The 16,831-nt window shown below is 39.8% G+C and overlaps 1 protein-coding gene across 1 annotated transcript in view; it reads right to left on the bottom strand.

Moving 5' to 3' along the window:
- LOC139119183 (zinc finger C3H1 domain-containing protein-like) overlaps positions 1-16,215 on the bottom strand; it is a 35,071-nt gene extending 18,856 nt beyond the window's left edge. The window contains exons 1-12 of the mRNA XM_070682852.1: positions 15,606-16,215; positions 13,031-13,401; positions 12,383-12,617; positions 9,146-9,645; positions 8,377-8,533; positions 7,957-8,024; positions 5,818-6,006; positions 3,493-3,660; positions 2,638-2,787; positions 1,632-1,969; positions 936-1,110; positions 127-297 (exon numbers count right to left, since the gene is read on the bottom strand). Coding sequence (XP_070538953.1) covers positions 127-297; positions 936-1,110; positions 1,632-1,969; positions 2,638-2,787; positions 3,493-3,660; positions 5,818-6,006; positions 7,957-8,024; positions 8,377-8,533; positions 9,146-9,645; positions 12,383-12,617; positions 13,031-13,401; positions 15,606-16,092 — 3,009 coding nt within the window. The 5' untranslated portion in view covers positions 16,093-16,215. The remainder of the gene's footprint in view (positions 1-126; positions 298-935; positions 1,111-1,631; positions 1,970-2,637; positions 2,788-3,492; positions 3,661-5,817; positions 6,007-7,956; positions 8,025-8,376; positions 8,534-9,145; positions 9,646-12,382; positions 12,618-13,030; positions 13,402-15,605) is intronic.
- Between the last annotated feature and the right edge of the window lie 616 nt (positions 16,216-16,831).

Raw genomic sequence — 16,831 nt, 5'->3', positions numbered from 1 at the left:
TCACTGCAGGATTGGTTCCTGTAGTTTTGCCATTCCCTAAGACATTGTATATGAGTGTCCTGCTGTGCTGTGTTAGTGAGTATTAATCAAAGTTAACAAAAAAACTATACCAAGTTATTGACTTACTTTCAAACTGAGTTGAGTGCTTTGCATATTCCCTTCAGGGCCTTCTGCATCAACCCAAGCCCCTAGGGAGAGTTCTTTCAAACCAGCAGCCTGTCTTAGTTGATTGACCTTTGCCAATAGTTTACCTTCTAAGCTTGACCTCTTCTCAATCCTGGAGGAAAGATTGACTCTCTGGAGAAGCCAGATTTAGGAATAACGTTGTTGAGATCAAAATAATACATTGACATATTTCGCATGATGTATGTAATGCCATACAGCAAGGCAATAATGTTGACCAATAACTGCATTATGCCAACACACATACAGTAACATCATGCAAAACGCATGCCTACATAATGACCAATTCCGACATTGCCTTTACCCCTACATACATCATACACACACCATTATACATACTGTTGATATTACAAATTTCATGGGATACAATGATGTCACAACTAGACTATGGAGAACATCCTCATGACAGATTTTCATTTACAAGCATGAATTTGTCATTGAATTACATACACGGTCCACCTTTCTAATACTATAGCATCAAATGTATTGACTTTGTTCCATATGGATCATGGAGTAATGACTTGGGCATGTAACCTCAGTCATACCATCGACAACGTATTCTACTGATTTGCATCAGTTGCCCCCACCCCCTCAAAAAAAATAATGTGGGGACACCTGTCCAGTTTGTACCAGGCTGTGGTTTTGTGATTGTGTCCATAGAATGCTGTGCACACACTCAGTCCTGCATCTGAAAAGCACAACTGGGAACCACGCTGCATACCCTATATTTGAATACCATAGGATATACTCACATGGGTCTCTAGTTTCTGTATGGCAACTGTATTCGCATGAAGCACGTCCTCTGTGGCTTGTAGCTGTTCTTTCAGTTTTTGAATACGGTTGACGATGAATTGCACTGCCGATTGTTTCTTGTTCATCTGTGAATCCAACTTCACCATCACCTGCTGGTCTTTCCTAAGAAGTTTCCTAAAGATGAGCAAAAAATAATTATAACACTGATCACAATAATAGTACAATGACAAGCTCCAAAGCCCTGTCTTTCTATCTCTGAATTCGGTAAGCTGTTCACCCAATTCTCAGTAAACTGGCCCACTATCACAATTTATAACAATGGATTTGGATCAAACCATGGTGGTGAAAGGGTTAACCCTTAACTTTGAAATAGAAAAAATGCTGTGCTGCTGTTTGGGTTACAAAGTCTTTGTGATAGCATTTAATCAAGCAGTTTGTATGGGAGGTGTGTGCAACTTAAGAAGTTGGCTCCTACATCGGTTTGTAAATCTTTGCTTTACTTTTTGGCTTTGGTTTCAAATTCTGATTTTTTAACATTGTCTAAACTTGCTGTAAAAGATATATCTCTTAGCAACAATAGATGTTTATTTTTTTTTTTAAGATCGGATGAAAAGCATACATTTATATGTATAAAGCCAGATCTGTAGATATACATTCTAATCAACACTTAGTTTATATTGATGTAAACGGCTCACCTTATATGTTGAAGCTTTGTTTCTGTTTCTTCAACATTTTTCAAGGCTTCTTCTGATGCAGCTTGTTGCTTGGCAACTGTTTCCTGGGCAACTAAAGGCAGCTTCTGAACAACAATTTCCTTCGGTGGGACATCCTCCTGTGTGTCAACATCTGAGATGCTTGGCGATGCGTTGGCGCTCCCTCCTCTTCCGCCGTCGATCTTTTTCCGGTGTTCCCTCAATGCTATTTCCTGCTTTAGTCTGCGATACTCTGCCTTCTGGTGGGCACTCAATCTGTCCACAGCTTCCGGCGTTTTCCCAATAGTTGCCATTGGGGTTGTAAGTTTGGCTTTTGAAGCCTGCAAATAAAATAAGTATTAAATGGCCACATAAAATTCTGACTTGATAAACTGCAAAGAACAACACGCATGATACAATTCATCTTTGGTGTTTTATTTAGGATACAAATATTCAAAGTACATCTGGGAAGTGTTTCTTTTGACTGGAGAAATGGTTTAGATATTTTTCTTCAGGTAGAACGCACCTCGGGGACAGACATTCGGACTCTCAAACTTTTACAATTCTCTTCTGATATACCACACATGGGGTTCATTTTAAAGCTCTTGGTGAAAGACAACTTTTCATCGGCTTAGTTTTTCGAAATTCGAAAATTTTTATTTTTCTCCATAGAGCTAACACAGGGATGGCGGCCATTTTGAATTTCTAACATCGGTAAATCTTGGGTAATTTGTTTCTCTAGTACCAAAATTTGCACGGTGACCCCCTATTTTTATTCTTGATTTTGAAAGAGAATGATTGAAAGATTCGTTGAGGAAAGTTAGAGCAAAAGTTTAAGTCTTTCACTTTCGAGGTGCATACTACCTTAAGACATAAAGTGAGAAGAAATCAATTGTATTGACAACGTTTGAACCTTTTAACTTCATTTCCAGTATAAAAACACTATCATCCACAATACATGGTGTTGAACTTGAAGACATTACAACTTTATCGTACACGTCAAACTTACATCAACATTTTTTCTGGCCTCCTTCAGGAACATATCGATGCCAAAGCCAAGGCTATCTGGCACCACAGATGGCTTGGAATCTTCAGATTCAGAGTCACTGCTGTCCGAGTCCTGGCCTAAAGTTATAACGACCCTTTCGTGCTTTGGGATCTACAAGGTAAGTTTTGATGCGGGTCAGTACAGTGTATTCAAGCACACTAAACATTCACCCAGAGTGGGTGAGTCAGGGCAATATAGATCAAATGGATTCACCCTTTCAGTGCAGTAATTTTTCTAACCAAAATTAAAGCGCAATATTTTATCCATTATCATCAATTTTTCTGTAATTCTTTTGATAGTTTTGGATCAAAGGAACATTACTTTTCATTGGCTACAGTTTTCAATTACAAAATTTCGGAAAAATCTGAAAAAAATAATTGTCTGGACTGGTGGCCTGTGTACCTTGGTAATTCAGGCCATTATGATTCAATAAATTTCATGATATAGTCAAAATTTTCACTCATGTAAATTTGTCCTGCACTTTCAAGTTTATTGCAGAAACTAAACAATGATATAGCACTGTGAAGTGGTATTATTATAATTAATTTACAGTAATTGTAAAATACGAAGGAACAGTGAACACGTTTGAAAGATCATCAAAATTTGTTTTTAGTCAAAAAAACAGTTCAAATTGGCACACTATTTACTGTACACATTTGGCTGGCGAATTTCTTAGTAAAGAATTCTGTCCGCTACACATATAAAAATATATAAACACACATATATGAAGAAAACTACACCTAGAGAATCATCGACTTTCATGATCATCTTATCTGAAATGGTTTTGTTTAAATCCTGATCATCCCTCGAACGTACCTGCATTTTGCTGACTGGGACATTCCTTCTACTGGCTGCACTGGCCATCGGTGGAGGGGCATAGTTACCCGGCACTGACACAAGCAACGATGGAGACATGCTACGCCCGGGCATTGGAGACAAGCTGCGTACAGAGCGTGGGGAAGACACGGCCTCAACTACTGGTACCTGAAATATCACATACAAATAGAATACTTCCATGATAGGCAAGTGATGCTAATGTAAGCAAGTTGCTACTTCCAAACTTGATCTGCCTCATTTCTTGCTATGGTAACATTATGCTTTGAGCAACATGGACGTATCAGTGACTAAGAGAGTATTCTCTATATAGTATAACAGAAAATATACATGTTGAATGTATTGGGAAGAGATTCATGCAAAAATATATGAAGTAATTTCAAAAATGAATTAGAGTTAATAGATCTCAAAACTTTGAAAGGAAACTGAAGAACATGACTTGGTAGAGGGCCGACTTTATGGATATTTAAATAAATTCCTGATACGACTGAAAGGGTTCACAAATTTGTAAAGATAGAGGGCACACTGAAGGCTAAAGTAAAAAGCCAGTATATGATAGCATCTGTCCAGGTGAGCGGTACATTTTGAAATGACCGCCTTGAAGTACAGTCCTGTGCTACTAGATTTCTATTACTGTTGCCATGTTCCGAAAAGTTGAACCACAGAGGGTAATTTAGAATAGCTTATTGAAATGACCAATTCACTCAAACTACCAGTCTAATGCTGTTATTTTTTTGAAAGATTTCAGTAATGGATACGGTAAAGATGACAAGAAATTGAGAACAAAACAGATCACAAGTCCTCGAGGTGATCACGGCCCTGACCAAGCCTGATTCAGTGTTCGCGGTGACTTTTTTCTCCTCGCGTACGGCATACGCATTAGTCTGCTAAAATTGCGTAATGGCTGGATTTGAGTGCGTAATTTCACTTCCGCACTCGATTGATGAAAAAACTGACTGCAAAATACAATGCGCCGTTGAATAAACCTACACTACATATTCGGATTGTACGATGTAACATTATTTTAATGAAAACAGTTTAACGAACAACTTGAACAATGTTGAAACGTAACAGCGAAGGTTATACATGCGACCGTCAAAACACATTGGGCAACCCAAAAGTTAGACTCATGGCAGCTTATCAAGACAGTTCCTGGACGTTTCGGCACCAAGTCGTTTCGGCCCAAGACGTTTCGGCCTTTGAATTTCAGGCCCCAAGTCCGACGTTTCGGCATCGCAACCCAAGACGTTTCGGCACTGCTGAAGGCTACCTGTGGGAACTAGTGCTGGAGCGTAATGTTACAAATCAAAGTACTAAAAAGTATAGTGTCAACTAACATTATCACGTACATGCTTTAATCTTTGTGAGAACATGGGAAGAGACCGTAAGAAAAAACTTCCGAATCGTATCATTTTGAAATCTGTGACTCAAGTTTATCGATATCAATAGCCGCCGACACGGCAAAAATTTGAAAGCGGTGACGAAACAGCAAGGCAAAATTACACAAAATGCACATAAAGTACTGGTCAGAACGCAAAGGTCACGCTTACGAATATGACGGATCAGTCAATTACTGAATAGTTTGAAAAAAAAATCGAAACACAGATGCCGAAACGTCTTGGGTTGCAGTGCCGAAGTGACTTGGGCCGGAAATTGAGAGGCCGAAACGACTTGGGCCGAAACGACTTGGTGCCTGAACGACCAGTTACCATCCAGACACTTCTGCAGTGTTCAAAATTTATCGGGATTCCGACGAGCTCTACCGATGAATCATTTTTTTCACGGACTCGTAGAGCAAAGTTGAAAGAAAACAGATTTGTCTGCTTCAACGCCATGCTGCATGTGTGCTTGATCAAAATTTGGGAACAGCGAGACGTGATGATCGTGCACGGTTGGCATTTATATAATTTGTCGCAACATTTCTGTCAATCACTCACTTTCAGAAACTATCGCTCGCCTGAAAATTAGCAACGTAATTCATAGGCACAGCTGACATGATAACGTGCCTAACGTGATAACGTGTGGACTACGATGCCGATTTTTCAGACAACGCCCAGAGAATCCGAAACTTTCCACACAACATGAGTGATTGACAGAAATGTGTTGCAACAAATTTCGTTTGGTTGTCGCCTAAGCTCAGTCGTGGGGAGTGCTTTCGGTATTATCCTTTGCATATAGAAAACGCATAACGATGAAAAAATGCGTAGAGAGTCAATTTCAATGCGTAAATACGCACGATTTTTGCGTAAACGTGAACTCTGTGATTATGACAAAAGTCGCACAACTTTGACTAAACAAGCCTCTGACCTTCACATCTTCAGTGACTTTGGAAGCTCGTTTGCTGGCCATCGATTTCAACAACTGCTCTCTCAAGGCCAACACATCCTCTTCTTCATCCTCACTGTTGCCATGGTCACCGGATGGCGCTAACACTGGGAATGATATCTCTTGCTCCTGTCCTTCAGCATGAGTCTGCATTGGAATGGTTTCAAAGCTCTGTTGTGTCAAAGAGAAAAGACTTAATATTTTCCAACATGAGGTTGGACTCTTCCAGATTGAACAGTCCATACTCAACCCTTGAAGCGCCAAAGTCAATTTTTGTTGCCTTTATATTAAATATATATCCAGATTTTTGCAAAATTTTGATAGAAAGTTTAGCCAATACAATGTGATGTCCATTTGGTCCAAATTTATCAAAAATATTGGAAAAAAGTTCATAAAAATTTGTGAAATGTTATACTAAAATCTTGGAGGAAAAAAATTACAGCATTTAAAGGTTTAGTGGAGTTCTGGTGTCATGAGGAAAACTTTCTGAGAGGGTATCTCCTTATAGTTAGAAAAGTCAAAGGATTCTTTTTGAATATCAAGGATCCAATTTGTTTAACCTTCTATGACATGGTTTAGCCTAATCCCATTGTTATCAATGGTGAGTGTGGACTTGTTTATAGGGATGGCAGGGTGAGTTAGCAGGGATCACTTTGGGGCGCGATAACGCGATATTTACGCTCAAAAATCAGAAAAATCGCATTCAGAAAAATCATTTGGGCAAAAAAGTCGCGCCGATAATTCAAATGGTGCATACGTGATACCTTTACGCGATCTAAATTCATTGGTAACATTTGGCAGGTTTTCAGAACAGAACCACTCATTGTGTCGCCGTAGAGAGCGCTATAATTACGCTAGAAAAAAAGCTGTTGCAGAGTTACCCGTTTCAACAGCGTTTGTGATTGGTTGCCAACAGGAAGTTTTGCGTTCATTGACAAATTATTGGAGTCGATACAGCAAGTGTTCATTGCTGATGTACAGTGTGTTGTCGTCGCTCAAAATGGCGCTTTCCAAGGAATATTCGTGTCCAGTACGAGTGGTAGTGCGAAGAAAAAACGAAAATGCACTATTCTGGACTACTGTACTTCCGTTACTCCCGCACTAGAAAGTATGGATTCGATCGCTTCCGATTACAACTACACTCAATGTGACAGTTTTCGGACAGGGTAGTGAATTTCGCTCAAAGCCGTTTCATAAATGACGAGCATATTATTATCATACCTTTCGAAACTTATTGTGTTTATCCTCAAACTGTTAACACCGACAGAAGTGGCATTTAGGGGGTCAAAGTTGCCAAATTTTTGCCCCCATGTTGAGTGGGTGTAATCGGACTGCTATCGCAGTAATCGGACGTCGTATTTGGAATGTGATAAGGGGCTAAATATTGATATTTTGAAACTTTGAACGGCGAACCCCGATTTTCAATTTCGATGTGTTTAGAAAACTATATGGAAATATTTCGTGATAACTAGTTACGTTTAATCCATGGACGACGCAACTATATTTCAACGTGTACAGCGCTTAGATATCGGACACAGGCTGTCCCTGTGTGTTGCGTTCGACAACTCGTATCGTACGGTGTGGCCACAGTTATGAGTGGAGTGATACATAGCGGCCGCCGCGTAGTATGCATAGAATACTACGTGGCGATTGGTATGTATCACTACACTCGCAACTGTGGGTGTGGCTAACTTCACCAACTTTGTAGCCCGAAATAGCTTCTACCAAAGAAAAAAATCCAAACCAGGACGGCAGCGTCACCTGACTTAATATGCTGTAGCATGACTTGTAAAACACGATGAAAACGGAGCGAAGTGAGTATAACGAACAGCATGTCATTAAATGTCTGAAAACTGAGGTCGTCCGAAAACAGTCTCATGGAGTGTATTGTTATGCAAATTAACCAATATGCAGAAAATCAGGGAAAGTTAGGTCCGGTTCCCACAGACTTTGAAATTCTCCCACTTTTTTTTTCATGTGCGATTTTATCTCATGCTGTTCTTGAGCCAGGGTAATCCCTGGTTAGTTATGGTTATGTGATTACAGAGTGTTGCTGTCTTTGTTTTTCACTGAAATTGAAAATCTCGGATTAAAAAAATGCCTCCTTGCATTGGTACTTACCAGAGGTGGTTTGGAGGGTTGTTCAATAGACCCTGATAGCAGGAAAGGCACAGGTGATGCTGCAACCACTGCAAGAAATCAGAAAAGCAAAAAAAAAGCTGGGTGTATATTCAGATATATTTGGAATGTTGTTGAACGATAAGAGGAAATCCATATTTTCTACATTACATTACTGTGAAGATATTTATGACTTTTTGGGATCAAGAAATACGTACATACCCCTCAGCATGTGTTAAATTTAACTGCAGCTCAGCATATGCCTAACGTTCTTCAGTCTTGCCTGAAGGGGCGTACATGAACTGTCTGATTGTGTTTAACAAATAAACAAGACTATCATTTGCTAAAAGTTTGAAATTCATTCCAATTGCAGGCACTGACACGCATATTCCTTATCAGCTTGCAGCAAGACTGGGAACTTACTTGAGGAGTTTTCTGAGCTGTCCACATCCATCTCAACTTCGTCATAGTTGTCAAATTGAAAGTTGTAGTCAGGATCATTGACAGAAAGGGGTGCTGCTTCTTGAAACTGCAAGGGTTGTCTTGTCTCACTGGCTTCATGTGATGATGATGATCTTGACTGAAATTATTAAAACACTTGTCTAAATAAACACTTTAAGCAAACTTGCCTCTCTTTCACATTCTTGAAAAATGTTCAATATATTTAATAATCCCTATTCATCAGCTTTCTGTAGGCCCAACCTTATGTTAGGGAATAATAATGTGTACGAAACTTGTTGGGAATAAATTTGATTAAGTTTCACACTTTTTCAAAACTCCATGTTTGATGTCACAATCACATCGAAGGACTGAAGGGACAGGTTGGTTATCAGCTTTATGTCTCTGGTCAAATTGACTGACTGTCACACAACTTTCAAAGGAGAACGACAGTAAATGTAAACAAGAACTTATGCGAGAACCAGATATTAGGTGTTGTAAGAAAGCCACAGATCTACTTGACCATAAAACTAAGTTTTGATAAGGTTGGGGGAGTTGGTATTCTGTTGAGGGACTGGAGTTCACTGTTCTATCAGCACTGACACAAATACGAATGCCAAGAAATACCAGACTAATGCATTGGGATACTTGTAACACGTCACTGTACTTTCAACCATCCATTGCAAAACAAACTCTCCATTTCACAGAATCACCACAGACTTTTTATGCACACTAAAAACGCAAAAGTTTTTACCTTTTTGAGTTTACCATCTTTTTCTTCTCTCTGAACAAATTTCATGAATCGTTTGTACTTCTCGTCCTCATTAGTCAACTGTCGTATCTCGGTAGCTTCCATCCTACTTTCGATTTCTTTTTGTCCCTTACCGACAAACTTCAAAAATCGGCTGTACTGTTCATCTCCGCTTTGTAAGTTCCGTATCTCGGTAGCTTCCATCCTACTTTCGATTTCTTTTTGTCCCTTACCGACAAATTTCAAAAATCGGCTGTACTGTTCATCTCCGCTTTGTAAGTTCCGTATCTCTGTAGCTTCCATCCTACTTTGGATTTCTTTTTGTCCCTTACCGACAAATTTCAAAAATCGGCTGTACTGTTCGTCTCCGTTTTGCAAGCTGCGTATCTCTGCTGCCTCGCGTCGTTTCCACTCTTCCTCTTGGCGCTTCTGCTGATTGATTTTCCTCTTCAATCTCCGGTTCCTGTTGCGCTCTCGTCTCGTCATCCGCTTGGTTTGCTCGTCTGCGAATATGAATTTGTGTACACAATACGGAATGTTAAAAGTTAACATTTCATAGTTATCGCTCGGGGACAGGCATTCAGATTTCTGTTCTGATATATCAATTATGAGGGTTCATTTTAAGGCACTCAGAGTAAGAAAACTTTTCACTGGCTTAGTTTTTCGAAATTTGGAAATTTTTATTTTTCTCCAGACAGTTAACACAGGGATGGCAGCCATTTTGACTTACAAATAACAACTGTGTACAAAAAAAGTTATCCGGGTTTGTTTAACCCTTTTTCCAACCATGTCTGTCGCTTGCTTTCCATAAAGTCAGTACGAAGTGGTATTGAACAATAACCCTCTTGGCATGTATGGCATAGTTGATAAAATCAGTACAAATAGCGTCAATGACACTGTAGCTCCCATCCTGGACTATTTAGTGTATGTATATTGAGGTCAAAGGTCACCGAGGTCACGTGACATTTTGCTAAGTTATCCCTATATACCAAAAATCAGACCTCTAGCTCTATTGGCTCGCTCAAAATTAGATATGCGCATAATTAATGAGATACAATATGTGGCGTCATAAGCTGTCCCATCATACCATACATGAAGGTTGTAGCACTTGTGGTTACTGAGTTATGGACAAATATGTATATTTGAGGTCAAAGGTCACCGAGGTCACGTGACATTTTGTCAAAAAAATTGTATTGCTAAGTTATCCCTACATACCAAAAATCAGACCTCTAGCTCTATTGGCTCGCTCAAAATTAGATATGCACATAATTAATGAGATACAATATGTGGCGTCATAAGCTGTCCCATCATACCATACATGAAGGGTGTAGCACTTGTGGTTACTGAGTTATGGACAAATATGTATATTTGAGGTCAAGGTCACCGAGGTCACGTGACATTTTGTCAAAAAAATTGTTTTGCTAAGTTATCCCTATATACCAAAAATCAGACCTCTAGCTCTATTGGCTCGCTCAAATTAGATATGTGCATAATAATGAGGTACAATATGTGGCGTCATAAGCTGTCCCATCATACCATATATGAAGGGTGGTAGCACTTGTGGTTACTGAGTTATGGACAAATATGTATATTTGAGATCAAAGGTCATCAAGGTCACATGACATTTTGTCAAAATATCCGAGATATCTGCGTGAACGGATGGACTCATGGATGGACGAACAGACGGACATGACCCAATCTATAAGCTCACTGGACTTCATCCGTGGGGACTAAAAATTGTGTCACTGCATCCTTTTTGCAATATGAATACGATGAGAAACTAAATTTTTATTTTTCGTGGCCTTATACATGGGAGTCTATGGAGATCTGCCTTATACATGGGAGTCTATGTACGTGTAAACTAAAAATATGCAATTTCACCACGATTTGCCCAAATTTGGGAAAGGTCACTTCTATGCACTTCCATACCAAGTTTCAAATCAATCGGACTTGTGGTTTCAGAGCAGGAGATTTTTTGACCAAAAATGGGAGAAAATTACAAAAAAATTCATGAAAAATAGCAAGTCCAAGATACTGACCCAAGATGTGCACAATCATTTCATGTCAGCCCAAAGTACTTACATGCTAATTTTTCATGTAATCTGCTCAGTGGTTATTGAGTTTTTTCAATTTTGACTGTTTTTACATTTTTTCACTTAATTTGCATATTTTTGGCAATGACAACTTCATTTGAACAAAATCTCATCTACAGCCCATCATCCGTGTACACACCAAATATCAAGATGAAATGTACAGCGGTTTTGGAGTTTTTGATGTTGACATACAGACACACAGACATACAGACATACAGACATACAGACATACAGACGTACAGACATACAGACATACAGACATACATACATACATACAGACATTTCCCTAGCCTATAAGAATAGCTTCCATTGCCATATATACATATGGCTATGGGAGCTAATCAGTACAAATTCCTGTTAACATTATCTACATTTTCAGGGGCCTTCAAATGTTAAAGGGGAAGTTCACCAAGGATGATTTTTACATATGTGGTAGCTCTTTAGTCATTTACCCAGGAAAAACTATTTTCACCCTTTATAACTCGCAAGATTTTTTACAAAAACGATAAAAGTAATACAGGAAGTTGCCCATGTAATTTGAATCTTGGGAAAAAAGCTCCAAGCTTTGAGCTTGCATAATGTGATATGGAAGGGACCATCTCCGGACGGGTATGGCCCCAACATTGTCCACTCACAGTAACACGGTAGTAAACAGCAACACAAAATCTGACAGTGGACAGTTTATTATAAGTGAATCATCGTTTATGCAAGGATACTCAGTATAAACAAAAGTTATGTAAATACCCACAGCCTTGTTTAAGCATGGGTGAGTGGACAATGCCATACCCATGGGAAAATGGTCCCTTCCATATCACATTATGCAAGCTCCAAGCTTGGCGCTTTTTCCCATGATTCAAATTACATGGGCAACTTCCTGTACTATTTCTATCGGTTTTTGTAAAAAATCTTGCGAGTTATAAATGGCAAAAATAGCTTTTCCGAGGAAAGTGACCACAAAGCTAGCATATATGTAAAAATCATCCTTGGTGAACTTCCCCTTTAAAGCTTTAGTACATAGGGGACATGATACACGTAACTGGTTTTAACTTGACCTGATTGTAACAGATGAAATTGGTCAGATAATGGTTGAATAGTGTACGGAAAGCACACAATTCATTTGGGTAAATCTTTCCTGGAGGATAATTACTTTTGACAACTGATGGTGAAACTTCCACTTGTACTTGTCTGCCATTTGCATCACTGGTCATCTTTACTGCATCACTGTCAGTGATTTCAGACGCTCTCATCTCCTCCTCAAGTTCTTGTCTCTCTGCCTCTTCCTCTTCTGCTTTGATGGCGACTTTCTTGGATGCTGAGGCCAAGGCGATCAAGCGCAGCTCCAGTTCAGATATTTCTTCGTCGTCTTCATCAACATTTGCATCCTACAATAAAAACACACAAACATTACACTTACCATTTATCAACTTTCTCTTAGCGGTTTGTTTTGCAGTTTACAACTGGATATATGGAGTTGAAATGGTCCCGAGAGCCAGTGACTTTGCAGATACATTATCTCTTACAGCTTTTGTTGTTTCACATTAATCTGCAGCCAAACTATCCTCTACAAGTTTTCTTTGGTTATAATATATACTTGCTATTCAAATATTTTTTACTAGTTCTATCAGTTTATAAATGTCAGCAATATCAATGCACACTTGTTCTCATCACACATCCAGTTTTCATTTCATACAGAAGTAGTTATGCCATTAATTGCGCCATTTGATCGATGCAAAAGGCAAAAACTTGTGACTCTAGTGATACAGCACAGCGTTGTCGTAATATCTGAGAACCTGACCTGGAGTGTAGGAGTGGCTGTGGTCATCTCTGTTGGCTTCGGAAACGCAACCTTCTCAGTCGGACTTGGTTTAGCTCTCGACCGCCTCCTCATTCTTCGTGACCTTGGACCTTTAGTGTTCCTTTCACCGATTGGCTCCCTGTAGTCGGCATCTTTGAATTTGAGTTTTTGCTCAACATTGAGTTTGTCACTAGTATCGGATGAGAGTAATTTCTGAGTTCTTTCCTCTTCCTCTTCAAGGGCCTCAAGTTTGGCCTGTATTGATTTATGCTCCCTAAGCAGCTCTTCAAACGAGTCCCGCGTCTTTTCCAAGAGCCTTTCATCCTCATCGCTTTCCGTACCTGCATGGTGCCTGTAACCCTTATCCTGAGCTGTAATATCCTTAAGGAAATTAGTTTATGAGAAAATATATTTGGCACAGCTTGTATGCAGTACAATACACGTTTTGGCTACAATGCTCTTGCTCAAATGAACATTTTGTGACACCAAAATGCACGCTGCTTTGAATATGAGGGTTAACCCTTTCACCACCATGGTTTGTCCCAAATCCATTGTTTTCTATGGTAAAGTTGGACCTGTATACAGGGAACTGGGGGTGAAAGGGTTAAAGGTAGGAGGTCGTTGGAAGTTAACTGAGCTTGTGTTGTTTTCTTGTTTACAAATAATTCATGGCAAGAGTTCCTTTAGGCCCCCTCATACCTGTAATCTTGAGACTTTCTTCCAAGGAAGCACAATCAAATGTAACATTGAAAGGGTTTACAATTACTGTTAGAGTTTGCTTTAGGGTTGGCATTGATTAGGTACAGTGTTGCAGCCAGGACGCGCCCTTGCGACAATGTCCCCAAAATCAAACCCTATGTCCCGCATTCTCGCATACTCTGGGTCATCTCTGGCGCTCGCATGAGTCGACTCTGCACTGTGTTGTGTGTAGTCTCCAAGTAATGTGTGATACTGATGATGACCGTTGTTTTGCTTGATTTATTTTGAGGCTTATATTTTCGTAGTTTCGGAGCACAGATTGGAGTAATTAAAAAGCTGCGCTTCATATTATAACTTGCTTGTAGTCCAACTGAGCTCTGTGATTGGCAGATACGGTATACCAGATGCTACAATTACTTGCCTGAAATTCAGGCATAGTGAAGTGATCCCCGTAGGTTGAATTTTGTTTTGTGAAATTAATTTGTTAAAGTATAATACAAAATTTGATTAACAACTGACGTACGTTGTCCCCAAAATGAGCAAAATGTCCCCAAAAATAAATGGTTGGGGGACAGAGTGTCCCCTGGTTTAAAATTCCTGGCTGCAACACTGTAGGTATGTAGTATATCTTGCACAAAAAGGGGAGTTTAGGGTGGGGGCCCTAAGTAACTCTTTCCTAATTTATTTCATGCATGAATGTAGGTACATCACATCACCATAATTGCAACATTTAATCCTCTTTTTACCACGCTCCATAGACAAACTATAGAAACAAATACAACTTGGGAGAAAGAGGATTAATTTTACGATGTACATGACAAATGTGTTTTCAACTTTCATAAATCACCAACATATCCAATACAGCCTTTAAGCAGAGTTCTGAAGACTCCACACCCCTTTAAACTACAATTTCTTGACAGTTCGAGGATTACATGTATTATAAAATATCTAAAGCTCTTGCAGGACAAGTGTAAGACAAGAATGAAAGAAAATGGGTGTGCTATGACCTGGGTTTCAACCAAAATCTTATCATTCAGTCTTCACAGCTTGGTTAGGTCGGCTTGGTATAGTTTCCATAATCAACATTTGTTTCAAGGGAGTGTCTCCGCCCTACGAAAAACTCTTGGCTAGTAAAGTTACCAAAATCCTAGAATAATGTGAATGACTGTGACCTCATACTGTAATTACTTTTGGTCAAGAGCTAAAGTTAACAAACACACAACTGTGATCAGTGCTACGAAACAGTGCACTTTTGCCAATTTAATTATTGTGGCAAAACCCTATTAACCCAACTACTGTCCCTGGGCTTAAAATGGCGATGACATGTCCATAACCACTGGGGTAGACAATGCTATAACTATGTATGGAGGTAGCACTAGCACACACTGCCTCCTAGCTGTGGGTCCGTAACTGTGGTGTTTCCAGACGGAATTCCTGCCTTTTACAGGCTGGTTTTGACTTTAACGATCTTAACCAGCCCGTAAAAGGCAGGAATCCCGTCTGAAAACACCACAGCTATGGTTCCTAACTGCCTCCATGCTATAACCATGGAGGTAGTGTTTTTTTAGCTCAATGTTAATACTTTAAACAATAGTGTAGCATCTTTACTTTTCTGATTTACAGCAGTTTCCTGTTCGTTGTACACACTTCATGAGTCATTTTGACTCATGAGTCACCGCTAAAAGGGCCTCATTGTCTGTGCGTAGTAGCGTAGTATACTGTGCGTGTATCGTCCACAAAGCTATTCGTGAAACAGGTAACAGCCATATCTGGCTGGTATTACCCCGACTACAGTCCCTCCACCCACGGAGGGACTGTGCCCAACACCACATTCCCTCCATAACAGACACTGGCCCCATGGATTATTCAAGGATACGCTTTCTTCTCGTTGGCCCTAAGTTCTTGTTTTGTAAATTTCTTGAAGCAGCCCCGCGCCCCCTCCCTGACCTGGGCTGATTACCACCTCTTGGCAGATGACCTCTCCCTCGAGACCCACCATATTCGGGAAGAAACCGTTGTGCATGCGTGATCCGCGTTCGGCCACGTCCCCGACCTTGGCCTCTATTGCCCGCGCCCAATAACCTAGCTCCAGGACTGGCGAAATTCATTCTACCGCTTCTATTTCCAGGCCAAAATCCGACGTTAGGAGTCCTCATCTGGTTCTGTTGGGGGAAAGTCCGGGCTGGCATATGACGTCGTGTCTGAAATTGAAAATGCTGAGGGTTTTCGCCTCTGATAATCGGTGGCTGAACGTCATATGTGCTACTTAGTTTCTTGTGCAGAATTGGCAAATCATCTTCAATTTCTCCATCTTCCAATTCGCCTTCTTCGATGGAATCACCGCTGCTAACCTTCTGTGACATTGTCGTGGTGTCTCGTGCACTCTACTGGTAAATTTTGAAGCTTTTGCCTTCAAACTATCATCGTGTGACCTTCTTTACCAGCCGCCATATTGCTTACATTTCGCAACCAATGACTGAACGTTGAACAGCCGCTGGCACCAACCTCTCCATCTTTGGCTCAAAGAGGGCGTACTAAACAAACTGCGAGATACGAATCAGTCGGCGAATCAGATCTTGGGAGTTGGGTTTCGAAACAGTAACACATCTAGAGAAAACTGGAAAACAGTGATGGAAAAATTTACGAATTCCCTTAAGGTCTGAAATACCAGAAATCTGTCGTTTGAAGGCAGGGCAATTGTAGCTAATATGCTGGCTGCATCAAAATTATGGTACCTGGCATCATTTGATCACGTACCTAAGGAAATTATTAATGAAGCAAATAGTAAATTATGGAATTTTATTTGGAGAGACAAACGAGAAGTTATAAAAAGGGGCATTTTCATTCAAAGATATGATGACTGTGGCAAAAAAAATTTTCGACATTGAAGAAAAAATTAATGCACTCCAATTAAAGTGACTTATGAAATTATTTGAGAAAAATCCAGATAAAGGGACCCCTAAATTGGCCAGCTTATCAAAATATTTCATAGCGAACTTTGACAATAAACAGAATAGTGATTATCACTAACTCCATCTCAATTTCAAAGTCAACAACAAACGAACCCCGATGGTGTATGGGGATATGTTAAATACCTGGAAG

This window comes from Ptychodera flava, chromosome 2 (assembly GCF_041260155.1).
Source record: "Ptychodera flava strain L36383 chromosome 2, AS_Pfla_20210202, whole genome shotgun sequence".
Lineage (NCBI taxonomy): Eukaryota > Metazoa > Hemichordata > Enteropneusta > Ptychoderidae > Ptychodera > Ptychodera flava.
The sequence above is the reverse complement of the archived record's forward strand: the minus strand, read 5'-3'. Positions and strand labels throughout refer to the sequence as shown.